Source organism: Hippopotamus amphibius, chromosome 6 (assembly GCF_030028045.1).
Source record: "Hippopotamus amphibius kiboko isolate mHipAmp2 chromosome 6, mHipAmp2.hap2, whole genome shotgun sequence".
Classification (NCBI taxonomy): Eukaryota; Metazoa; Chordata; class Mammalia; order Artiodactyla; family Hippopotamidae; genus Hippopotamus; species Hippopotamus amphibius.
In genome coordinates, this window is record NC_080191.1 from 164,961,375 (window position 1) to 164,987,799 (window position 26,425).

Below are 26,425 nucleotides of genomic sequence, written 5' to 3' on the forward strand. Positions count from 1 at the left end.
TCTCCCTCCTAAGGCTGTGACATACAACTCCTTGAACTTTTAATCTTCCACTTCATTCATCCTTCACTCTTCAACTCCAAATGGTGCTTCCTACTCTCTCCCCTCACCCTATTCCAAATATTCTCTTTCTGGTTCTGAATCTGGACCTGTATGAATCTCTATTTGGGTCACAGTTAAATTATGATAATTTTATTGATTCCATACTAGGGAAGAGGTCAGATTAAAACAGAGATTGAGGCAGAAAAAGTTGTGATGTGTAACTAGAGTGGAATTCTAAACTTAATGGAAGCCACTCCTTGAGTTAATTACTGCCTGTTTGAGTACATGGAGAAAACTTGATTAGCAGCATAAAAGTATAATGCAGCAGTGATATACCAAGATTCCACTAATTTACAAATAATTCCATGCCCCAAACTCTTTTTCCTACATGCATTGTTTCATCTATTCGTCCTTTTTTAGACTATGTTAATTGATCTCCAGTAATTCCCACTAAATGAAAGGATTGTTCTTAAATTTTACGTTTTGGAATTTAAAATATTTCTAATAGTTTCAATTAATGATCCAGATCTAAAACCGGCTTGATTTTAGAATTTCTTCATATGGAGGTGGGGGGTCTAAAGCACGAAAACATGGAACACGATACAGTTCAGGGTTTTGAGTCTGAAGGTGGGTTCCAACAGCTGGATTCACAGCTGCTTCTGTCCCTGGAAAGAGAAAGGTGGAGACATAATCTTTCTAGTCAGCACAAAACAGAAGCACATGAACTGCATAATAAAATCTGGCATTTCTTTGATCACTGGAGCAACAGAAAATTATTTGTACCCTTGAGAAAAAATTTACAGCCATCTCACTCTCCGCTGTGATAGTTTAGTCATTATAACAAGAAAATTTGTTCTCATGAACCGATTAGACCATCATTGACTAAGCCATCCAGAAGCATTTACAATTTAACAGCTGAAACTAGAAGAAATACCCCTTTTGGTAGATCAGAAGACACGATTCCTGTAAGCACTAATGGCATTTTAGCTAATGCTCCCATCATGAGATATCAAATCTCACTAGAAACATTAAAGTATTACGTCTGAACTTCACTATTTTATATGTTTCCTCTGTAAACTGCAACTAATAATATAATTTCAACATCTCTCTATGATGAATAGTAAAAATACCAAGTCATGAAAAGTTTGCAATGAAAGCATACACATATAATAAACAAAAGACATTCTCAAATTTTAAACTTTGAAATCAAAGTTCTTGACTTTAGACTATGCACACTACAAACCATTAAATATCAGAAAACAAGCATTTTCTTCCTTAAACTGATCACCTTGAGAGATCATGTACTTATTCCAATAGTTTTGGGGGAAATCTTCTATTAGTATTGGCTTGAAAGACTGTTTTCGAGTTATACAGGAAATCAATAGTAATATTTTATAGCCATTTTCCTGTTTATAATTTTTCTTCTATTCACAGGAGTCTACCTTTCTGGGAACAATTTGACTGCTTCTTCCCAAAACAATGATAACAGCCATACATCCATCTTCCAAGAAGAAACTACACCCTTAAACTAAACTTGGCCCTTTGACTGTTTATATGTATTGAATTGAATTGTAACACAAACATGTCTATCATTTGCATATTATCTCTGGCTGCTTTTTCTACTATAATTGCAGGAGTGAGACCATATGCCTGCAAAGTCAAACATATTTCCTGTCTGGCCGTTAATATAAAAAATTTGCTGACCTCTTTCTGAAAGGATTAAGATTCGATTCCATTGAGGAGATTCCAAAGAACGTGCCACGATTATCAAAACGATTCCAAGAGGAGTTACATATTAGGCAATGGCTGCTCCACTGGGATCCATATGTAGACTACTCAAAATGATGACTTTGGAGTGCATTCTATTCATTTAGAATCATGAATTTCCATACATTTATATTTGCCTTATTTTGTATCTCACAGTTCACAGAACAAAGTATAATAATTCAAATATTAATATAATATGTGAAGGGTGGGGCCATATTTAGAATATAAATCTCACCTCAACAATTTTCTTAGGGCTTATTTATTTAATTGAATAATCTACTCCTAGGTTATTACACAGTTTTTTACACCTCAGTTTGCTGTTGTTCACTAAAAGGCTAGTGATAGTATCTACAGCTATAAAAGCAAGGCTAAATGAACGTAAAGTGCTTAAAACAAAGCCTGACACACATTAAAGTTGATTGTCACTACTATTAGTAGTGACGTTAATATCAGCATTATTACTGTATAGAAAGAATGGTACTAAGCTAGGAGTATGATGTATTTTCTTTCTTTTACAATATTATTTCCCAAGCTATGCTATCTTAATGGTTACATGATTTAATCATTATCCTTATTAATGTTACAACACAGAGATTACCGAATGAAAACGTTCTATTCACAGGAGTTAGAGCCTTGAATAGTTAGGAAGTTTAGGATGACGTAGGCTAAATCCAAGGGTCTTGATAAAACAGCATTAACGCTGGCAAAGTGGACTTGAATCAGTACTTCCCTCCCTTGTGGATACTGGTAGGAACCCCTGCCCATTTTCCAGATGAACTGCTCCTGGCATATCTAATACAAAGTCAGAGGTAACTTGGCTATCACTGTACCTGGACTGGTTGACCAGGTTGACTTGACACAATTATTAGCTCACATTATTTCCACCACTGCCATTATTAATATCATGCTCCAGGCAATAAGATACTGATACTTGCTCCTTGTGGTAGAGAAGTTTTACTGTTATTTCCTTACTCCACATTTGCCCACTGCCCCTAAACTTATGAAAACCACAGGGCACTCATTTGATAAACAGAATTAAGGTCAGAGAGCTGTTGTAAATTTGAACATATATATTACTTTTCAATTTTTTTCAAAGCATGTTTACATATAATTTCATGTGCTTGGGAGGGGAAACAGGCATTCTTTTTATCTTTTGACAAATTAAGAACCTGAGAGAACTCAGTTTAAAATACCTACAAAAATCCTATGGTTTTGATAGAGCTGTTGGTGCAGCTATTAGAGTTTGTTGTTTAATTTTGTAAAACCAATAAATTCACTATTAAGTTTTTATAGCCAGGTTTCAGAAGTCATTAAGAATCACTCCAACTTGGTGTACCCCCCAAAAAATAATAAATAAAATTAAAAAAAAAAAAAAGAATCACTCCAATGGACTTGGCTTATTTTAACATGCATTTCTTCCTGTTTTTGCTCTGTTTCCTTCTCTCGGTCATTCTGTTTTCTTACATGCGGGTGGCTAGAATTGCCTGAATTTGAGTCACCATTCTATCATCTACTCTGTTGCTTAATCTCTCAGTGCCTTTGTTCCCTCCTCTTTAGCGTTCAGAATGATAGGGAACCCTTCATGGACTTGCAGGGAAGAATAAATGAGATGAGAGATGCCAAGAGTTAGCCTAGAGCATGACACACTGTAAGTGCTCAATAAGCACGAGCCGTTACTATTATCATGACCACCCACGACAGTGTAGAAAGGAAATACTTTCATTCCTTTCCTACAAGTCCCAGGATATTCACATGAAGCACATAAAGTACACGAAAATGACATTTCAAAAAGCATCCTAAAATAAGGCAGGATCCTGGGAGAGGGGAAGGGAGATGAGAGCAGTGTGTGTAGCCTGGCTCTGTCCAGCCTGCTTCCGCTCCCCAGATCGGAGCACTCACATTTAATCATTTCTGGAAGCCTAGTATTTCTATTTTCCCTGAAATAAGAAAAAGGTAAGATGACTTCTGAAATTGCAGAAGAAATGGGGTCAGAGAGATTGGATAGCTGAAAGGCAGCACTATCAGGGAGATCAGGCCGAGGGGGAGCTAAGCCAGGATGAGTCCCAGGAGAGGTGTCTCTGCGGCTCTCACCTCGCTGTCTTCTCAGGAAAAGCATGGGACCTGCCTGTTGCCTCGTCAGGGACCCAGCTCTGATCCACGTGAGGGAGGAAGAAAAGGAGTCAATGTAGATTTTTATACTTATTATTTTTTGTTAAAACATATAGACGGATAATGGTTGGGATCTCTCCTAAGCTTGTAAATTCTCTCTTCTCTAATGAACACTAGATTGTTTTTCTGCTTCAAGCCCTTCGTTCTTCTCTCACCTCCCAAACCCCAAACCTCTCTTCATTACCGTTATATATCTAATTCTTCATAAGTAAGGACTTCCACTCATCTTTACAACCTTATTTTCAATGAAAACTTATTTTCATCCCTATTTTTGGTGAATTTGAAAAAAATTGTTTTTAGTACATTTTAAAACTCCTTTGTCACCATTTACTTTTAAATACAAATTTTAAAAAATAAAGCTAAAAATTTTAAAAATAAATAAACCAATTAACCTAACAAACCCAAAACTTTTTATTTTGTTTTGTTTTTAAATCACTTGCATCTTCTACCTCCTCACCCTGTTTGTGTAGTCTTATAAAGTAGAGAGCACTGATTGCAAATAATAGATTTTGGGGATACGGATAAGCTTATGTGGGAATAATTTTCTGCCCTTCTTTTCCCATCTTTACTAAAAGTTTGCACACATCCCTTTAAAAAAACACTTTCTATTGTCCAATATGTGTTCTCATTCTCCATTTATACATTTGAGGAAAGAAAAAAAAAACTGGTTGCAAATCTCCTGTGTTCTGTCAACTGTCAGAAAGGAGGGTGTCCAAAAGCATCGTTAAAATAGGTAATGAGGGGGAGAAAAGATGGCGGCGAAGTAGAGGGATGTGGAGTGCATCCCTCTCCACAGATGCATTGGGAATGCACGGAAGAACGCAGTCATTCCCACAGAGAACCAGCTGAACACCAGCAGACGGCCTCGGACACCGGATGGGACTGCGGGGAGCCCGACATAGCCGGTAGGGAGGCATCTACGAGGGCTCAAAGAGGGTGAAGCGGTGGAGCTGTGGCAGACGGGAGGGAATGAGAAACATACGGAGGGTCCGCAGCCCAGCTCAGCGTTCCCGGACCGAGACATCCATCCGCGGCTGAACGGAGGGTCCAGGAGCGGGAGCATGGGAACTGGAGAGCTGGTTCAGGGGGAGAAACATTGTTGCCGGTAGGGTGACGGACCGAGAGGACAGGAGGGAGGAGGTCCGCGGCGAGGAGTGCCCGTCCCTGAGAGCTGCGCCGCCATGCTGGCGGCTGGAGGCTGCAGGCTCCCGGGCGGGGGGGAGGAGCCGCGCGTAGCCTCTCCTTCTCTTTCCGCGCCTCTGCAACTGGCAGTGGAGAGACGCCCTGCGGGCCACCTAAGGCGCTCAGGGATAACAAGCACCCTCAGGCACTCGGGCGGGGCTAGATTAAAACTCCTTGCAAAGCCAGCAGCAGGGAGGCTGCTGAGAGAAAAAAAAAAAAAAACAACAACAGCAACAAAAAAAAAAAACCCCGAGAGAGGCCCAACTCTAAGACTTTCTGTTTACACCTGAGCCACCAGCGCCCTCTGCAACAGGCACCTCCAAGCCTGACTGAAACAACAGTGCGCCACTGCTCACTCCCTCCCAGGAGAAGGAGCCACTATTGTACCCTCTCCCTCCCCACACACCCACGCTTACAGACGAACAATAAAGGAACCTCTGCTGGTCACAGAATAATGCAAAAAAACCCAAGGCAAGGAGAAGGACACTTACAGCTGAGACACTAGGGAAACAGAAATAGTAGTATCAATACCTATTGAACTGGTCCATTCTGGGATCAGTTCTGGATTTTTTTTTTTCTTTTTCTCTCTCTCTCTTTTTTTTTTCTTTATTAAATATGATCTTAGCCCTAAGGGATCTACAAGTTTTATAACATAATTTTTTAATGATTTTTTTATTCTTTTTTTTTTTTTTTTTTGCCTTTTTATATACTTCTATATCTAGCTAAGTTTTTGGTAGTACAGACAATATATCTCTCATACTTTCCTTTCATCCCTATCTTTTATACATTTCTATTCCTTTCTTTTTATTTGCATATTTCCAACCACATTACACTCTTCTGTTCCCCTTTCTTCCAGCCTTTTTAAGTTTATTTTATCTTAACATACTTATAAGCAACGCTATCGGTCTGCTCAGACTCCTTGCTCTATTCTCCAGATGATGCACTGCCTTGGTATTTAATATTAGGCTTTGGTCTTTATCTTAGTTCTTAGTACAGTTGTCTAATTACATTCTGAGAATCTCCATTCTCTCTGGTGGTACTCTGGCTCTTTTCTATATTTGATCCTAGCTTGCAAAATCTCCCTGGATTAATGTTTCTATGTGTAAGGTGTTATTTGTTTGTTTGTTTGCTTTTACTTTTGTCTCTGATTTGTTCTGTTTCAGTTGTCAATTTCTGTTGGGTTTCTCTTTGAATATCTGATAGCACACTGGGGTTCTGTCAGGTCTTTCCAGAGCCTTATGTCCTAATGGATTCAGTAATTGTGTGTCTTATACATGTATGTGTTTCCTAGACTTAATATCTGTTTAATCTAATACTTGGACATTAGTCTGAGGCTTGGACAGTCTTCTATAAACACCTCTATCGCCAGGACAAGCAACCCCAAAAGTTTGGACAACCATGAGGAAACAAAGAAACACCATGCAGGCAAAGGAGCAGGAAAAAAACCCACAAGACCAAATAAATGAGGAGGAAATAGGAAAAATGCCTGAAAAAGAATTCAGAGTAATGATAGTAAAAATGATACAAAATCTCAATAACAAAATAGAGAAAGTACAAGAAACAGTTCATGAGAACTCAGAAAAACAAACAGCAATGGATAACAAAATAACTGAAATTAAAAATACTCTAGATGCTATAACCAGCAGAATGACTGAGGCAGAAGAACAAATAAGTGAGTTGGAAGATAGAATGGGGGAAATAACTGCCACAGAGCAGGAAAAAGAAAAAAGAATAAAAAGAATAGAAGACAGTCTCAGAGACCTCAGTGATAACATTAAGCATACCAACATTCGAATTATAGGCATCCCAGAAGAAGAAGAAAACAAGAAAGGGTCTGAGAAAATATTTGAAGAGGTTCTAGTGGAAAACTTCCCCAACATGGGAAAGGAAATAATTCACCAAGTCCAAGAAGCACAGAGAGTCCCATACAGAATAAACCCAAGGAGAAATACACCAAAACACATATTAATCAAACTAATGACAATTAAACACAAAGAAAAAATATGAAAAGCAGCAAGAGAAAAGCAACAAACAACATATAAGGGAAAACCCATCAGGATAACAGCTGACCTTTCTACAGAAACTTTGCAGGCCAGAAGGGAGTGGCAGGATATACTGAAAGTCCTGAAAGAGAGAAACCTACAGCCAAGAATCCTCTACCCAGCAAGAATCTCATTCAGATTTGAGGGAGAAATCAAAAGCTTTCCAGACAAGCAACAGTTAAGAGAATTCAGCACCACCAAACCAGCTTTACAACAAGTGCTAAAGGAACTTCTCTAAGTAAGAAACACAAGAAAAGGAAAACACCTACAAATACAAACCCAAAACAATTAAGAAAATAGTAATTGGAACACACATGTCAATAATCACCTTAAATGTCAGTGGATTAAATGCTCCAACCAAAAGACACAGACTGGCTGAATGGATACAAAAACAAGACCCTTCTATATGCTGCCTACAAGAAACCCACTTCAGACCAAGGGATACATATAGACTGAAAGTCAAGGGATGGAAAAAGATATTCCATGCAAATGGAAGTCAAAAGAAAGCTGGAGTAGCAATACTCATATCAGACAAATTAGACTTGAAAGTAAAGACTATTAAAAGAGACAAGGAAGGGCACTACATAATGATCAAGGGATCCATTCAAGAAGAACATATCACAATGGTAAATATCTATGCCCCCAATATAGGAGCACCTCAATACATAAGGCAAATGCTAACAGCTATGAAAGGGGACATCGACAGGAACACAATAATAGTGGGAGACTTGAACACCCCACTTACATCAATGGACAGATCATCCAAACAGAAAATAAATAAAGACACACAAGCTTTAAATGACACATTAGACCATCTCTACTTAATTGATATTTATAGGACATTCCATCGAAAAACAACAGAATACACTTTCTTCTCAAGTGCACACGGAGCATTTTCCAGGATAGATCACATCTTGGGTCACAAATCAAACCTCGGCAAATTCAAAAAAATTGAAATCATATCAAGCATCTTCTCAGACCAAAATGCCATGAGACTAGATATCAATTACAGGAAAAAAACTGCAAAAAATACAAACACATGGAGGCTAAACAATTCACTCTTAAACAACCAAGGAATCACTAAAGAAATCAAAGAGGAAATCAAAAAATATCTAGAAACAAATGACAATGAAAACACAGCAACCCAAAACCTATGGGACGCAGCAAAAGCAGTTCTAAGAGGGAAGTTTATAGCAATACAGTCCGACCTTAAGAAACAAGAAAATTATCGAACAAACAACCTAACCTTACACCTAAAACAGCTAGAGAAAGAAGAACAAAGAAACCCCAAAGTGAGCAGAAGGAAAGAAATCATAAAGATCAGAGCAGAAATAAATGAAAAAGAAAGGAAGGAAACCATAGCAAAAATAAATAAAACTAAAAGCTGGTTCTTTGAGAAGATTAACAAAATTGATAAACCATTAGCCAGACTCATCAAGAAAAAAAGGGAGAAGATGCAAATCAACAGAATTAGAAATGAAAAAGGAGCAGTAACAACCGACACCTCAGAAATACAAAACATCATGAGAGACTACTAGAAGCAACTATATGCCAATAAATTGGATAACCTGGAAGAAATGGATACATTCTCAGAAAAGTACAATCTTCCAAGACTGAACCAGGAAGAAATAGAAACCATGAACAGACCAATCACAAGTACAGAAATTGAGGCAGTGATTAAAAATCTCCCAACTCACAAAAGCCCAGGACCAGATGGGTTCACGGGTGAATTCTATCAAACATTTTGAGAAGCACTAACACCTATCCTTCTCAAACTCTTCCAAAATATTGCAGAAGGTGGAACACTTCCAAACTCATTCTATGAGACTACCATCACCCTGATACCAAAACCAGGCAAAGATGTCACAAAAAAAGAAAACTACAGACCAATATCACTGAAGAATATAGATGCAAAAATCCTCAACAAAATACTAGCTAACAGACTCCAACAGCACATTAAAAAAATCATGCACCATGATCAAGTGGGGTTTATCCCTGGAATGCAAGGATTCTTCAATATACACAAATCAATCAACGTGATACATCATATCAACAACTTGAAGGATAAAAACCATATGATCATTTCAATAGATGCAGAAAAAGCTTTTGACAAAGTTCAACATCCATTTATGATAAAAGCTCTCCAGAAAATGGGCATAGAAGGAAATTACCTCAACATAATAAAAGCCATATATGAAAAACCAAAAGCCAACATCATTCTCAATGGGGAAAAACTGGAAGAATTCCCTCTAAGAACAGGAACAAGACAAGGGTGTCCACTCTCACCATTATTATTCAACATAGTTTTGGAAGTTTTAGCCACAGCAATCAGAGAAGAAAAAGAAATAAAAGGAATCCAAATTGGAAAAGAAGAAGTAAAATTGTCACTCTTTGCAGATGACATGATATTATATATAGAAAACCCTAAAGACTCTACCAGAAAACTGCTAGCACTCATTGATGAGTTTAGTAAAGTAGCAGGATACAAAATTAATGCACAGAAATCTCTTGCATTCCTATACACTAACAACGGAAGAGCAGAAAGAGAAATTAAGGAAACTCTCCCATTCACCATTGCAACCAAAAGAATAAAATACCTAGGAATAAACCTGCCTAAGGAGACAAAAGATCTGTATGCAGAAAACTTTAAGACATTGATGAAAGAAATCAAAGATGACACAAACAGATGGAGAGACATACCATGTTCCTGGATTGGAAGAATCAATATTGTGAAAATGTCTGTACTACCCAAAGCAATTTACAGATTCAATGCAATCCCGATCAAATTACCAATGGCATTTTTCACAGAACTAGAGCAAGAAATCTTACGATTTGTAGGGAAATGCAAAAGACCCCGAATAGCCAAAGCAATCTTGAAAAGGAAAAATGGAGTTGGTGGAATCAGGCTTCCTGACTTCAAACTATACTACAAGGCCATAGTGATCAAGACAGTATGGTACTGGCACAAAAATAGAAAGGAAGATCAATGGAATAGAATAGAGAACTCAGAAGTAAGCCCAAGCACATATGGGCACCTTATCTTTGACAAAGGAGGCACGAGTATACAATGGAAAAAACACAGCATCTTCAATAAGTGGTGCTGGGAAAATTGGACAGCAACAAGTAAAAGAATGAAATTAGAACACTTCCTAACACCATACACAAAAATAAACTCCAAATGGACTAAAGACCTACATGTAAGGCCAGACACTATAAAACTCCTAGAGGAAAACATAGGCAGAACACTCTATGACATCCATCAAAGCAAGATCCTTTTTGACCCACCTCCTAGAATCATGGAAATAAAATCAAGAATAAACAAATGGGATCTCATGAAACTGAAAAGCTTTTGCACAGCGAAAGAAACCATAAACAAGACTAAAAGGCAACCCTCAGAATGGGAAAAAATAATTGCCTATGAAACAATGGACAAAGGATTAACCTCCAAAATATACAAGTAGCTCATGCAGCTTAATACCAAAAAAGCAAATAACCCCACCCACAAATGGGCAGAAGACCTAAATAGACATTTCTCCAAAGAAGACATACAGATGGCCAACAAACACATGAAAAGATGTTCAACATCACTCATCATCAGAGAAATGCAAGTCAAAGCCACAATGAGGTATCACCTCACACCAATCAGAATGGCCATCATCACAAAATCTGGAAACAGCAAATGTTGGAGAGGGTGTGGAGAAAAGGGAACTCTCCTGCACTGGTGGTGGGACTGTAAGTTGGTACAGTCACTATGGAAAACAATTTGGAGGTTCCTTAAAAAACTACAAATAGAACTTCCATATGATCCAGTAATCCCACTCCTGGGCATATACCCAAAGAAAACCATAATCCCAAAAGAAACTTGTATCATCATGTTTATTGCAGCACTATTTACAATAGCCAGGACATGGAAGCAACCTAAATGCCCATCAACAAATGAATGGATACAGAAGACGTGGCATATATATACAATGGAATATTACTCAGCTATAAAAAGGGATGAGATGGAGCTATATGTCATGAGGTGGATAGAACTACAATCTGTCATACAGAGTGAAGCAAGTCAGAAAGAGAAGGACAAATATTGTATGCTAACTCACATATACAGAATCTAAAAATGGTACTGATGAACTCAGTGACAAGAACAAGGACGCAGATACAGAGAATGGACTGGAGAACTCAAGGTATGGGAGGGGGTGGGGGGTGAAGGGGAAACTGAGACGAAGCAAGAGAGTAGCACAGACATATATATACTACCAACTGTAAAATAGATAGTCAGTGGGAAGTTGTTGTATAACAAAGGGAGTCCAACTCAAGGATGGAAGATGCCTTATAGGACTGGGGCGGGGAGGGTGGGGGGGACTCGAGGCAGGGGGAGTCAAGGAAGGAAGGTAATATGGGGATATGTGTATAAAAACAGCTGATTGAACCTGTGTACCCCCCAAAAAATAAAAAAATAAAAAAATAAACTGAATAAAATAGGTAATGAGATAAGAAAATTTTAAAACACTAAATCATTTTTACCCCTTACATAGGTGCTAAAAAATGAATTATACCAGAACTGTTAGGCTCTAATAGTCGAGACAAGAGAGCAAGAAGTTCTCAGAGACTACTTCATGGGTGATTCCATTCAAGAAGATGGAGAGCACAGAATGGATACCTTCTGGTAAGGGAAAGCTGGCTACAGAAGATGAGCTGGAGGTAGGGGCAGGAACGTAACAGAAGAAGGGACTGTTTAGGAGACCCTGGGCCTGGGTCCCAGAAAAGGAGATTGGCCTGAAACAGAAGAAAATAGCATAATTTTAGGGCTTGTATAAAATATATGCCTCTAATTTCAGTCTTTAAAATAGCTCCAACTTCAAACTGTAAATTCCTTCTCCTCTTGCTCTTCATTTTTCCCCTCCCCCTCCACTGTCTTGACTTTATTTTGGTCTTCCTCCTCCTCTTTCTCAACAATACCTCCCCTTCCTCCTTACTCTCCACTGGGGTATCAGAGGGATTACTTCTCCTTTTATTGGTGCATAAAGGGCTTCATCACAACATGTTATGCATAGAAACATTAGAGCCCATAAGAGGGGAAGGAAAACGGAGAAATTTGAGCACCGAGTCAGCAGAGAACTGTGAAAAGGCAGGATTATTGGTCCAGGTGATGCCCTTGAGGCCTGGCTGTTCGGCTGAGCTTCCTAAAGACCCTTCCCGGACAGAAATCTCATCAGACCCTGTGATGGGCTGGGCTGGCAAGGCCTTCCTTAAACACATTTTGCAAGGATTCCCAAGCCAGGTGTTTGCCTTTCTCTCTTTAATATATCTAATCACGATAATTGACAACCTGAGCCATGTAATATTGTCAGGAATTGCCAGTGAGAGGAATTCCCTATTTTACATATTTTAACATCAGTAATTTCACTCCGCTCCACTGATAGTAAAATTCTCCTCTTTGCTCTTCTCAGCTGCGGGCAGCTTTCATGGGATCCTGAGAGCCAGGCTTCTGCCCCACAGGCCACAAGAGCAGAGCTATTTCAACTAATATATTCAGCAAATAATGGTAATAACATGAAATAAGTTTTGAAGAAATAAAATGAAGGTCCTGGAGGAACCCCTCAAGGTTTATATATCAAATCTAGTCTCACCATTTTAAATAACTTATTTCCCACATTTTACGTTCAGGAGGGAATATCCTCTCTGCCCCTTTGTGCTCAAGGGGTGGCAGGGAGTCCAGAAACCCTATTTCATATTCTAATATGTCACCAGTATTTTTCAAACTATTTCTTATTTTCCTCTCCTGCTTCTGAACAGTGGCTACAGGGAAGGCTCAGAAGTACAAACCCATAACCTGCAGTGTAGACAGATGAATCCAGCAGTAGTGGACTCAGCCACAAGCTGGGAGCACAAAGGTTTTCAGGGCTGTGGAGGTAGAAGCTGTGGTTTGGCCCTTATTTCCCTCTGTAGCCATAAAAAGACCCATACCTCTCTTTTGGAGAGCACCTCCTTTTATGGAAATATTAGATAAGGAGGGTCATTTGTCTGGAAAGCTGAAAGTGTAATGAGAACCCAGTGTGGAAAGGAAATCCAGTGTGGGTCTGGGTTTCAGGCTGCCTTAAAATATCGGTTCCCTGGAGTTTACTTCCAGAAATTACTCGTGAAGAAGAGGAGACTAGAGATCACAGAGAATATCACTTCCTAAATGACTCTTTTGTGTTTTGTTTTGGTGAGAAGAAACAGGCTTCGCAAGAGGCCAGGTGTATGGCCACCCTGAGCATCCATAGGACAGGATGGGAGACAGACGTTGGACGGGATAACCCAACACCGATCCCAGCATAGGTGAGGATAAAAATAAAGGAGAAGAGGCAACTGAGCCTGTGTTCTCTAAGATGGACATCAACAGAAGTGAACTTGGTAATGCAGTTTGAGCTGAGAAAGAGTTTAAGTGTTCCTTGTGCAAAATAAGAACCAGAGCTATACCTGAGGGATTAGGGAAGAATAGATAGAATGAGGAAGGGAATGAGCGAGGAAATGAGGACTCTGGAGAGCAATACCTACCACTGAGGCATCATCACCCAATGGAAATGTCTGGAGGCTCAAGATAGAAGGCAGTACTTGGTGTCTAGGGATGAGGTGGCTAAGTCACGTATGCCCTGCCTAAATTTCCATTGTTATCTACCTTCAATTCTTGATAATCTGTAGCGTATTAGTTGAACTGCAATGAAGATTTATGGGGTATACTTATACAATAGAGTGAGAAAAGTAGATAGCATCCTCTAAGGGAAGTAATTTAGGAATTAGAGATAATATTTGAGAAACTCCTAACCTAAGTGCCTAGTAAGTACTTGGTAGGTGTGAATTAAACTGTGACATATATATATGTGTGTGTGTGTATATGTATATATATATATATATATATATATATAAGATAATTTCTTCCTACATATATAGGAATTATAACACTCTAACTGGGTAGTTTATTTACCAAAAATTTAAAACAATTGTCTTGGTGCCTCAAGTTCATCTAGTGAAAGAGTCTTCCTCAGAGTGAGAGAAGGGCTAAAAAGACCAGCGTGGATTCTCCTCTTTAGAAACTCGGGTCAAGCTGGTAGAAACATAATTGCATTTATTTAATAAATACCTCTTGTTAGATAAAGAAAAATAGACCAATGTGACCACGTTGATCCCTTTGACCAACATATTTTGTTAGAAGGTCAGTGACTTGTATTTCCCTGTATGCTCAGTGGAAAGCGTTTTTCATTTTAGGAGCAAAAGCTAATTTCATTGGAGATTTTAATTACCCTTCCCCAAATAACCATTTCTCAAATTAACAATGTGTTTTCCTGTTAAATAATAACTTTAAAAAAAAAGCCAGTAGTGAATATAATCACTAAATCTTAGTACTGAATTTGGATATTAAAACATTTTAGTTTATTTTTATTCTACTTCCTATTTAGCTGTTAGTTTTTCCAGAACACCTCCTGCTTTATTTGCTGAAAATCTTACGCTGACCCAAGTTTCTGAAAGGCAGCTGTTAAGCTCTACCGAGCACTCTTGTGGCATCTGTAGTATACAATGCAGTGCCTTAGCAGAAAAGTCTCATAACAGACAGTCTCTGGATGAGAACACTGCTTAACACAAAGAAACAAACTATTAATTGTCACCTCCCAGAAGTCAGAAAGTTATCATGTTTCTCTTTACAGCTGAAGCTAGCAATTACAAATAACTTAAAACCACAGTATCCTCCATTTCGTACCTCTTAATGCAGACTGGAAAACAATAGGAAGGGCATGGTTTGGGGGATGGGGGTTGGAAGCCAACAGGATGTGTCTGGGGAGAAAAGCCATGAGTACTGAAATTCTCCGGCCCAGTTCCGAGTATTTCAGGTTCTGCCTGTGCAGTAGACATTCTGGAAAGTGTTGTTCAACATTGCTGCAGGTAAGTGAGACATGGAGAGCTTCGTAAATGAGACTATGAACACAGGGTAGGAGAGTCAGAGATCAAAAGCCCATAGATGCTCTTTTGTACCTTAAACCTACCGTTCACTTGGAGTGGCCAGCTCTGTGTATCTTTTCCCTTCCGCTTGTTGACCGAATGACATGTTTAGGTTCTATCCCCAAACTCAACTCTGAGTCACTTCCCCAGGACACACTTTTTTTTCTTTCGGGGTCTTCTTTCTTCCGAAGTTTTCTCATTTAGACTCTTTCCCCAGTACATATCTTTGAGTCTTCAGTAAACTATGTCTTGTTCTATGTTTACCAATCTGCTTTTCATAGGTTAGCTTTTCAACTCACACAAAACTATAAGGTTTCCAAAGAGGAAGTCTAGAAGTGTGTAGACAGCTTACCATAAGCAGGGTCCAAGTCTCCAACAGCAAAAACAGCCATGGTGTGTCTTCGGGGACCATTTTGGAGTGTCCTCAGCCAGCACTGGAGGCAGAAGAGCACTGCTCCACAGAGAAGAGCCACCAGGAAAATTAGCAGCAAGATCCTGATGCCAGAAGGAGCAGGGGAGGAGTGAGGTGGAGCATGCTGGGAAATCAAGAGCTCCTGCTACTTCCTGGAGAGGGGACCAACTCAGCAAGACTGGCTGCAAGCAATCTGGGAGGCTGAATTCCTTAAGCAATGTCCCCACCCCTGCCCCACAGTCATACATTTTCACTGACTCTGGAATGTTCTCTGAGCCTAGAGGGCGTCTGTCTTGCCAGGTAATCTTAATTGTTTGCTCTTTAGAAATTGGAGTGTTGTTCAAAGGAGCAGCATCTTGAGTCCTTAACTCATTCATCCAGTATTTCTCCCATTCAGCTATCCATTTATTCATTCAAATAGTATGTAAGTGACCGAATGGATTTTAGATACTGGGGTTGGGGATTCAAATGTAGACAAGACAAGGTCTCTGTCTTTCAGGAGCTAACCATCTAATGGAGAGAACTAGTAATGTTTAGTTTGGAAAATACAGAAGCCAAGATTTAGGAAGTTATAGCAACTCATTTTTGTCTTATTCTGAATGGCTTTTAAGGTCAGAACTAAAATCAGCGGAGGAGTCACTTTGGGAAATTTCAAGAGAAAGAACAATGATTTTACCTTTAAAAATATCCAACTTGGGAATCAGCTATTATTCTTAAAAACAGCAAGTTCCTTGTCATAGGAAGTGTTTAAGTAAACACTGGCCAACAACCTGAAAGTGATGTTTCTAATATGTTGATCTACATGATCCCTAAAGGTTTTTTAAGCTGTATGATTTCAGAAGCTATCTCAATTATTTAGGAAAAAGAGTGTGTGTATATACAAGCAGAGGTTTTATAACACAACATGAGGATGTCCTTACCAGAGATACCAGCCGTTTGTGTACTGATCTTTATAGTTTATGCACCTGGGGATAAAGGAAGAGCAGTTAGTGCTGGACCTCTAGATGGACAAGGATTACTTTTCTGGACCATAGTGTTTGTTCTGACCACACTTGTTTCCCCAACAATCACTTACTCACTGTACCCCCCAACATAATTAAATAAATGTCCACTTCATTTAAGGCACTGAGAATACAGGTAAGTGTGAACAGATAATTGCACTGTAATAAGCTTGATTCTAGGGTTACGAATACTGTTGTGCATTGAGAAGGTAGTGACCAACTTTTCAGGGCTAACATGTCATAGGTATTAGGTATTAGGCAGACAACCATCCCAGTATTCTGTTTATTCAGAGACCCAGAATTTTTCAAAATGCAAATTCTCCAGGGAAAGTTCATAATCTCTATTATCCTTTAATATCTTGGTAAGGAATAGTGGGCCTATAACCTTGTTGGAGAAAAAATTGGAAAAAAAGGAAAATGAGTGTGTGTGGTCACATATACCATTTACTAAGGAGTTAGAAGTTGATCTTCCAACAGGATGGTCAAACCATTTGTTTATTTAGGCACAGCTCGGTCATTCCTGAGTTTAGGTTAAAAATGACACAAAAATAAAGTTCACAGAATAATTTTCAGGAGGTTTAACTCCCCAGGGAAAGAGACTCACAAGCTATTCATTCCAGAGTCCCTCACTATGTCAGACATGTGCACTAAACGTGTGTTTGCTGATGGACTTTTTTCACAGCTTGGTGGATGGGCTGCTGTTAAAGTATTCTGGGATTAACCGGTGGAAAACTGTTCATCACAGCCTGATAAGCTTCTGAGATGGAGCTGTACTTAATCATGCCTTCCTCAGCCATTGTTAAAGTAACGTTCAGTACTTTTCGTCTTGAAAGCATTTATAACTGTCAGCTAATTTATTGCCCCCAGCGTCTCTAAGGAGGCAGTGTGCCATGTTTGTTATTATACTAGTCAGAAATGACTTTTTTAACATATGTGAAGTGTCAACTTAAACATTTCACCACAAACACATAACACAAACGTCAATCACTCAGACAACAAAATTTTGGTGTGTGTGTGCACCTAGAGGGTTTAGCCAAGTACATAGGTACAAATGGCAGGGGAAAAAATGGCAGCTGAAGTATGGGTTTAAAAAAGCACCCTGAGATGAGCAATTATCAATAAAGGATTTTAAAGATAATTAATGGAACATCCTTATAAAGTAATATTACCCATTCATCAAAGAGAATATAGATTTATATTTACAATTAAGTAAAATAATACAGACAGCTCAATTCTACTTTGTATATTTTCTTTTATGTAAATACAATGATTTCACTAAATAACTATTATACAGTTATTATGTATACATATATACCAAATTACTAAGAGAGCTTGCTTCTCTTGGAGATGGTATTGTGAGGCACCTTGTATTTTCAATGTTTCTGTATCGTTTGAATTTTCATGATGTACATGTATCACTTTCATAGTCATAAAATTTTTAAATAGTATTTTAAAAATATAAAATATCTTTAAAATGTAGTACCCCACTTTAAAGATAAATGTAGGGAAATTCTCCTAGTGTCCTGGCCCAATAAAACATCTCAAAGTTCTTGGTTTTGAATCTTGAAATCTAAGCTTATGACCAGAAAGAAGTATGGATTCCTTCCTCTTACTCCACATATAAATCTCTGCTTCTCTTCTTTACATGTAAAAATAGACTGTATACTTATTAAAATGCAAATTCTAAGTATTAAGTGCCTTATGCCATTTCTTAGTTCTAATATTTGAGCCACTCGAATTTGAGCCATATTTTTTTCAAGTACTAACAAGTATCCAAACTTATTTACTTTACTTCCTCTTTCTGACCTTGTGTACACACCGGTAAAGCTACTGATATGCAGTACAACAGCCAGGAAGCAATTAGGTGGAGAAATGCAAAGTGATCAGATAATTTCACAATTGCAGGCTCCTTTGGGATCATTTACTTCATCCTGAGGATTTTGAGCCCTGCGCAAAGGACACTCACAGTGGGGAAGTAAATGGGGAGGTCACTTGCTGACCAAAGAACTTACACTAGAATAGAGGTCTTCTGACTCCGTGTGCCTCCCTCTTCACCATTGTTTCCATGTCTTTCTCAAGTTCAATTTTTAAACAGAAATTTTTTGAGTTCTTAAAAAATTAAAATAGTATCTGAATAGTAACAATATTTTAAATACTCAAATTTTAGGTGAAAGATCTTCAGTGTAGAAAAAGTTATATATTTTTAAATGAAGTTATTTACTCAGAGATTTGTCTATGCTTGATCAAATTGGGATGAGGATGCCAAAAAGAAATTTAAAAAATCCAGGAGAAGTGAGAAGTGATTATAATGTTTAAGGAAGACATTTCCAATAATAAGGGCTCTTTAGAAGTAGGTGTTGCAGGAGATCATTTCTGTCCCTTCCGGAACAACCAGTGCTCTACTTTGATGTGTGGAGATCATTCCTGCTCTACAGGGATGATCAAACTAGTTGATCTTATTTTTTTTTCTCAATGCTAAGAAACTGTGGACCTCAGATTAACTGCAAATTCATTAATTTGATAAATAGAAGAAAAGTGCGGAGTTGTTTCATTGTCTCTTCCACCAGAATTGCCCATAATTTCCTGTGCTGGGCATTCTTCTAAACCAGTTGTATAATTTCATGTGAACTAACTCACTTTCAAACTTAAATGTTATAAAGTAGGGTCACACTATTATAATCCTCATTTTACAGTTGAGACAATTCAGTCATAAAGAGGTTAAGTAACTTGTCCATGATAACATGGCTGGAAGTGGCAGAGGCAGGCTTTAAACCCAAATGGTCCTTAGTTCATGTCTCTTACTACCATGCAGCACTGCAGCTGGGAAGGATAAAGTCAGCTCTAGCCTCATATTACTGTGTGGAGTACTGCCTGAATGCATTCAATATCCTGTGTTCCAAAATGCTTTAAGAAATATTAAAAATACAAAAAAAAATTAGAAATGAGAGCACAGAGAGTATCAGACAAAGAAAATAAGCCAAGGGTGAGATCAATTCATAAACTGAATGTAGTAAATCCCATGTATAAAATTAAAACTGAACTCCAGATCTGGCTTAAGCTTTCTAGCAGTTAATAGGATGAAAGAGAGTATTGGTTATACAGTATCCTCTAAAATTAACAAAAACAGGCAGCATTATTCACCAAAGGCACAATTATTCCTGGTATAGAAATGAGAGACAAACTCAAACTATGGGGCTTCATAAAGAGGCTGCCTTTAACAACAGGAACAGTGTTTATCACAGTACTCTTAGAATAAATGCCATAACAAATTTCATGAGTCTGTTTTGTAAAAATTACTCATAACATAAGTCACAATGCAATTCAGCTCCAATAATCTGGGGGAGGGATGAGTGCCAAATCATATTACCCAAAGACTAGTGGTCTGACCTAATTAATTTGGGGTGGGTAAATTTTACAGTAAGCAAAAGAATGAATGGGTTGGACTTCCTAGGTGGCGCAGTGGGTAAGAATCTGCCTGCCAATGCAGGGGACATGGGTTTGATCCCTGCCCCTGGAAGATACCACATGCCGTGGAGCAACTAAGCCCATGTGCCACAACTACTGAGCCCATGTGCCGCAACTACTGAAGCCCACGCACCTGGAGCCCGTGCTCTGCAATAAGAGAGGCCACTGCAATGAGAAGCCCGCGCACCACAAGGAAGAGTAGCCTCCGCTCGCCGCAACTAGAGAAAGCCTGTGTGCAGCAACGAAGATCCAACACAGCCAATAAAGTAAATAAATAAATTTATTTAAACAAAAAAAAAAGAATGAATGGGTTGTTCATCCCTCAGGTATTTCACCAGGTGTATAATTTTATCTAAGTATTGGACATGCAGTATGGCTTTATAGTGAAAATCCCAGGCTCAGGAGTCAGTCATAGGCCCAAATCCAAGCTCTGCCTTTTATTTGTTTGCTCTTGAGCAAAATACTTAACTTCCCCAAGCCAGGTAATACGGTAGACTATCATCAGCAATGTATTAATGCAATTAATTTACAGAATACTGTATGTGTATAATTTTATTTATGTTTTGTAAAATACCCTAGTTATATATATACATGCACATCAGTGTACTTGGTTATTTCTAGGGAAGGGAAAAGATTAATCTTTTAAATCTTTTTCATAAAGGCTCTGACATGTTTGATTTCATACACTAAATTACTTATAACATCTAAATTAAATACAAAATGTCTAGTGATGCATTGTTTATACTAAAAATGCTGTTACAAAAATAAACCAATTGGGGGATTTCCCTGGTGGCACAGTGGTTGAGAATTCACCTGCCAATGCAGGGGTCATGGGTTCAATCCTTGGTCCGGGAAGATCCCACATACTGCGGAGCAACTAAGCCCATGCACAACTACTGAGCCTGGGCTCTGGAGCCCATGAGCCACAACTATTGAGCCCACATGCCACAGATACTGAAGCCTGAGCACCTAGAGCCTGTGCTCCGCAACAAGAGAAGCCACCTCAATAAGAAACCCAAACACCACAAAGAAGAGTAGCCCCTGCTCATCGCAACTAGTGAAAGCCCGCGCAGAGCAACGAAGATTCAATGATGCCAATAAATAAATAAATAAATGTTTATTAAAAAAAATAAATCGATCAGGTTAGAGCAGAAAAAATCAGTCTGGTGTTTGAAAAAAAATTTAAATAGAACTAATAATAGATCCCACAAACACCTTCTTGTGGTGGTAAAATATTTGAAATATTGTGTCTATCTTCAATACATTTACTTACCTTATATCAATTCCCCATAAAATCAGCCACTCTCTTGCCTTCTCTGTCTTCATTTTCTACTAACTTGCATTATATTTGAGATTGTTTCTTGTTTTTATTCAAAAGCAATGAAATTAAATAATGACAAATGTAACAGACATTTACATGCAAAATGATGTAGCCAAAAAGTTTGTACCTAAGTACTAATTTAAGTCCTGCGATTAATTTCTTATGATCTCTCTTTGGGCCTCAATTTCTTCACCTGAAAAAAAGGCCACTTGCCTCAGTGACTCTAAAGTTAGCTTATACAGTTCCTCAATACCATATTCTCCTGTCATTAGATTCAACATTTATGATCCTTTCCAATTATGAATTTCTTTATATTCTGGGTCAAAGGCAGAAGATGAAAGGGCAAGATGAGGCAGCCATGAGGTCGAAAGTTAGGTAAGCACACCAATAGTCAAAAGACCATTATGTTACCAACACCAGAAGACAGAGAAAAAAGCAAGTCCAAAATCAATGCAAAGAAAGAGCAATGGAGAGCCGTGCCGTAGCTGAAAGGGCAGCACACACATAATCAACAGATGATCGGTAATGGGATGACCCAACACAAACAGGTGAAGGATTCCAGGGCCAAGGAAAGCATCCCAACCAGTGTGGCCTCTTAATCTGGAGACAATGCCCAGACACCCCCAGCCTTAAGGGTAACAGTCCATGATAATTAAGAACAGCTAGCTGGCAGTGAGGGCTACTCCCAGGAGAAGACAGTGCTTGGCAGGAGTGCTTTCTGACACTTGCACTAAGTCTCAGTACATTACAGTTATCATCAATCAGCAGCAGCTTTATTAATGGCACCTTCTCCCCATCCCCCGAATAGAATTCTGAGCAGCATTAAGCCTACGGCATGAAAAGTGAGAATATAGAGTCAATTATTCACACAACTTATATCAAAAGCACTATGAAAGGCACACATAATACAGGATAGATCTTTGTTAGTTTGCTTATATTTGAAACCAAACTATCCAGAAAACTGTCTCCTGTCTTCCCTGTGACTTACTCCTGAGGATGGAGTCGTAGAGGACATCATGATTCTTTCATGAATTTAAAGGACCCTTAAAACTTCAAGGACGGAGAATGCAGTGAGCAAAAATACCTAGAAATTAACTAGGCCCTTTATTGATTTAACAAAGCTGGTCATAATGAAAGCGCATCTTTTCTGCTTTTAGAAAAATTGAGGCATTTGCATTTAAAAGCAATTTACTTCTTATTTTTCTTGCATGATTATAAGGATCATTTGAAACTCATTTGGGGCTTCTCAAGTGACTTGAGACATTTTTATTCTTTGAATTTTGAAAATGCTGAATACAACTGTGGAGTCTCTTGCTATTTACTTACATTTCATTTTCTTCACATGGTGAGTCCGATAGCACCAGCTGAAACACATGTTTAAAACAATAAAATCCAAACATCTCATCAGTCTAGTCCTTTAATAAAAACAGCGCCTAGAGACAATGCAAGTTTATATCATTTTTTTTTAATTAAAAGCTCTGCAGCAGAGTCTATTGGTGCACAGAATTTTAATTGAAAAAAAATCTCTGGGTAGATTCTCCAGCTCAGCAGTGGCAGGAGATATATATTGTGAACCAGATTCCCATCCTACACATGGCCAGAGGTGGGTGTGAAAACACTTTTTTCTACAGGCAGATTTTGCTTCATCTAAAGAGCTTTTGTGCACCTGGCATTTTTTTCTTTTTCACATTTCAGCTAGAGGAAGGAGCTAAATTACTCGTGAATATTATTTTCAAGCAAAGGAATCAAGTTCTCTACGTGAAAACTGAAGTCTATCCCATTAGCATTAGTGGATATTAAATATAGGCATGAAGGAGTGATTTTAACCTGCTCTAAGGCTAAGGTCAACCTAAAATCCATTGACATTCCTGTCGAGATTTACATTTTTCTCTTTATCAAAGAAGAGGGGAAAACTACTAACCTTAATTACTTTGTTTTAAAAGACCCAAACCATAAGTATTCTAACACAATTATTTTAGTCCTCTGTGTTGAGCCTTATAGGCTACAATAACTCACATCACAGAGTAAAGAAAGTACTCCTATCTAGAGGATTTGTCTGTATGTTTGTTTTTCTTTTGAACAGACACCCTTCTCATGTACAATGAGAAAACTGTTAAATATTATTTATATGTAGCCCTAAAATTTGTGTTGATGAGGTCAATGAAGTATTTATTTTCCTGGACCCCGACATACAAATATCAATATCAGTAAGAAGTTACAAAATTTAAAATCATCGACTCGGGAATTTTGTGTGAGATATGTGTTTTTTTTTTTCCTTAATCCCAAACTCATCTTTTTCAGCACCTCATATTTACTCCACCACGTTTATCTGGGCAAAGAGATTTGTGGAGTTGCAGATGGAGCCGAGAATTGGCCATCAGAGCGCGTGGTAATGAACAATTTATAAGCACAGAAAATGAGTTGTACTCTCCTGTGCTAGAATGCTGCAAATAGACTTGCATACTAACTGAGGGGAAAATGAACATTCAAATTTTGTCCATAAAGAAAGTTTATTTATGAGTAGATGAAATCATTTAGGATCCAGCTTAACAGATAAACAAAGCCAGCATTTCACTTTCAAGTCACTTCCTAGTCTTGCATGCTATACCCTAGCAAGAAGTACACAGTGTTGCATTATTACCACCTCACTTCCAATGTCAGGCTTTGGAGTTATCATGAAATGGGGAGTGAAGTCTTAATATATTTCAGACCTAAATTTTTCAGATACACTGCATTCAAGTAACACAGATACAGAAATGCAGGTATGAGATGCTAGAGCAGAGGAATCAAAATAGACCCTAAGATGGTTCTGTCTGCATTGTTCAGCACTGAAAAACTGTTGAGCCTCAAGTATGGCTTCGGGCAACAGTAGACATGCCTTAAATTAATCCTGCCATAGCATTTTATGTCAATAGCACTTCTGATTTTTAAAAATTTTACAGCATAGCAAAGTTAAAGATTAAATTGCATCATAGTATTTCAATAGCAATACAATTAAATAAAGAAGACATAGGGCTAAGGTCATGAACTATTTTGTTTTCTGCATCTTTAACCAATAAATATAGTAAGTCATAAGATTCTGGTAACACATTCTTAAAGGAAATCTTCTAAATGTTGGAGTTGTTATCCAAACCACAAATCTATAACAAATCAGGTTCTTAGAGTAGCAGCTTTGAAAATCTTTTCCCAGAAAGAGAGATGGTTACCTGGAATAGTGGCAAACACAAGATTCCTGTTTGTGAGATCACTGAAGTAACACTTAAATGTCTGGATCTTGACATACTTAAAGGACAAGCTGCTCAGAGACAGTGGTTTGCTGTCTGTGTTTATCTCCGTCTTTCTCAGAACTTGTTAGCCTCTCTACAAGTTCTGCTTCCTGCCAGAATGCTAATTAATGCTGGATCCTTATGACTGGTAATGTGCATGCCAGGAGCCAGAACTTTAGGTGCAAGCTCACAGGTACTGAGAGTTCAAGGAATTTCAGCTTAAGGTCAGAACCCTGATGATGTTTGTAAAGCCCTTAAAAGCCAGGGTTATCCATGCTGACCTGCAAAACTAGCTGGCTGCTGAAATAACTAACGACATTCAAGTGCCTGTTTTATTCCAGGGTACTTCTGGGTTGTTTGTTTGTTTGTTTGTTTTGAACAATTTTTATTTGGAAAATTTATTAAGCTTTCTTCCCTTTGTTGGTCCTCTTTATTCTTCTTTTCCTATACATCATTTTAAGTCCCAGACCTAACCCAACCTTGGGCATAAAGCTTTCCCTGTCTCATAATAGTTGCACCTTACTTTTAAGTAGAGTATATTTCAGTGTTTATATAAATGAAACAACTCTAACACAACTGCCACCAAAAAGTTTACAGAAATGTCTAAGGAGCACAAGAGGGCAGACAGCAGTATCAAGCAGTATCAGCAGTATTTCGTCTTGTGGAACTGAAAACCACAGCCACAGAAAGATAGAGAAAATGAAAAAGCAGAGGACTTTGTACCAGATGAAGGGACAGGTTAAAACCCTAGAAAAACAACTAAATGAAGAGGAGATAGGCACCCTTACAGAAAAAGAATTCAGAATAATGATGGTGAAGATGATCCAGGACTTTGAAAAAAGACTGGATGCAAAGATCAAAAAGTTTACCAAAGACCTAGAAGAATTAAAGAGCAAACCAACAGAGATATGCAACACAATAACTGAAATGAAAAATACACTAGAAGGAACCAATAGCAGATTAACTGAGGCAGAAGGGCGAATAAGTGATCTGGAAGACAGAATGGTTAAAATCACTGATGTGGAAAAGAATAAGGAAAAAAGAATGAAAAGAACTGAAGACAGCCTAAGAGACTTCTGGCACAATGTTAAACGCACCAACATTCACATTATAGGGGTCCCAGAAGGAGAAGAGAGAGAGAAAGGATCCGAGAAAATATTGGAAGAGATTATAGTTGAAAACTTCCCTAACATGGGAAAGGAAATAGCTACCCAAGTCCAGGAAGCGCAGAGAGTCCCAGGCAGGATAAACCCAAGGAGAAACACACCAAGACATACAGTAGTCAAATTGACAAAAATTAAAGACAGAGAAAAGTTATTAAAAGCAACAAGGGAAAAATGACAAGTAACATACAAGAGAACTCCCATAAGGGTAACAGCTGATTTCTCAGCAGAAACTCTGCAAGCCAGAAGAGACTGGCACAATATATTTAAAGTGTTGACAGGGAAGAACCTACAACCAAGAATACTCTACCCAGCAAGGATCTCATTCAGATTCGAGGGAGAAATCAAAAGTTTTACAGACAAGCAACAGCTAAGAGAATTCAGCACCACCAAACCAGCCCTACAACAAATGCTAAAGGAACTTCTCTAAGTGGGAAACATAAGAGAAGAAAAGGACCTACAAAAACAAAAACAAAACAATTAAGAAAATGGTAATAGGAACATACATATCAATAATTACCTTGTATATAAATGGACTAAATGCACCAACCAAAAGACACAGACTTGCTGAGTGGATACAAAAACAAGACCCATATATATGCTGTCCACAAGAGACCCACT

At 38.3% G+C, this 26,425-nt stretch overlaps 1 protein-coding gene across 1 annotated transcript; it reads right to left on the reverse strand.

Moving 5' to 3' along the window:
• Positions 1-567: 567 nt before the first annotated feature.
• On the reverse strand, positions 568-24,656 carry TMEM207 (transmembrane protein 207). Its single transcript, XM_057737816.1, has 5 exons — positions 24,582-24,656; positions 22,702-22,739; positions 16,509-16,553; positions 15,529-15,671; positions 568-704 (listed from the first exon to the last, which is right to left on the reverse strand). Exons 1-5 carry the CDS (start codon positions 24,654-24,656, stop codon positions 568-570), a joined length of 438 nt encoding a protein of 145 aa, XP_057593799.1.
• Between the last annotated feature and the right edge of the window lie 1,769 nt (positions 24,657-26,425).

Bases quoted from the DNA above. Each gene is read 5' to 3' on its own strand.
- TMEM207 (XM_057737816.1), bottom strand. From the start codon at position 24,656: ATGTCAAGATCCAGACATTTAAGTGTTACTTCAGTGATCTCACAAACA. The intron at 16,554-22,701 runs GTAAGTAAATAG...CTTTATCCCCAG, and splicing joins CCATGTGAAGAAAATGAAAT to GTGCATAAACTATAAAGATC. The intron at 15,672-16,508 runs GTAAGGACATCC...TTCTGGCATCAG, and splicing joins ACAAACGGCTGGTATCTCTG to GATCTTGCTGCTAATTTTCC.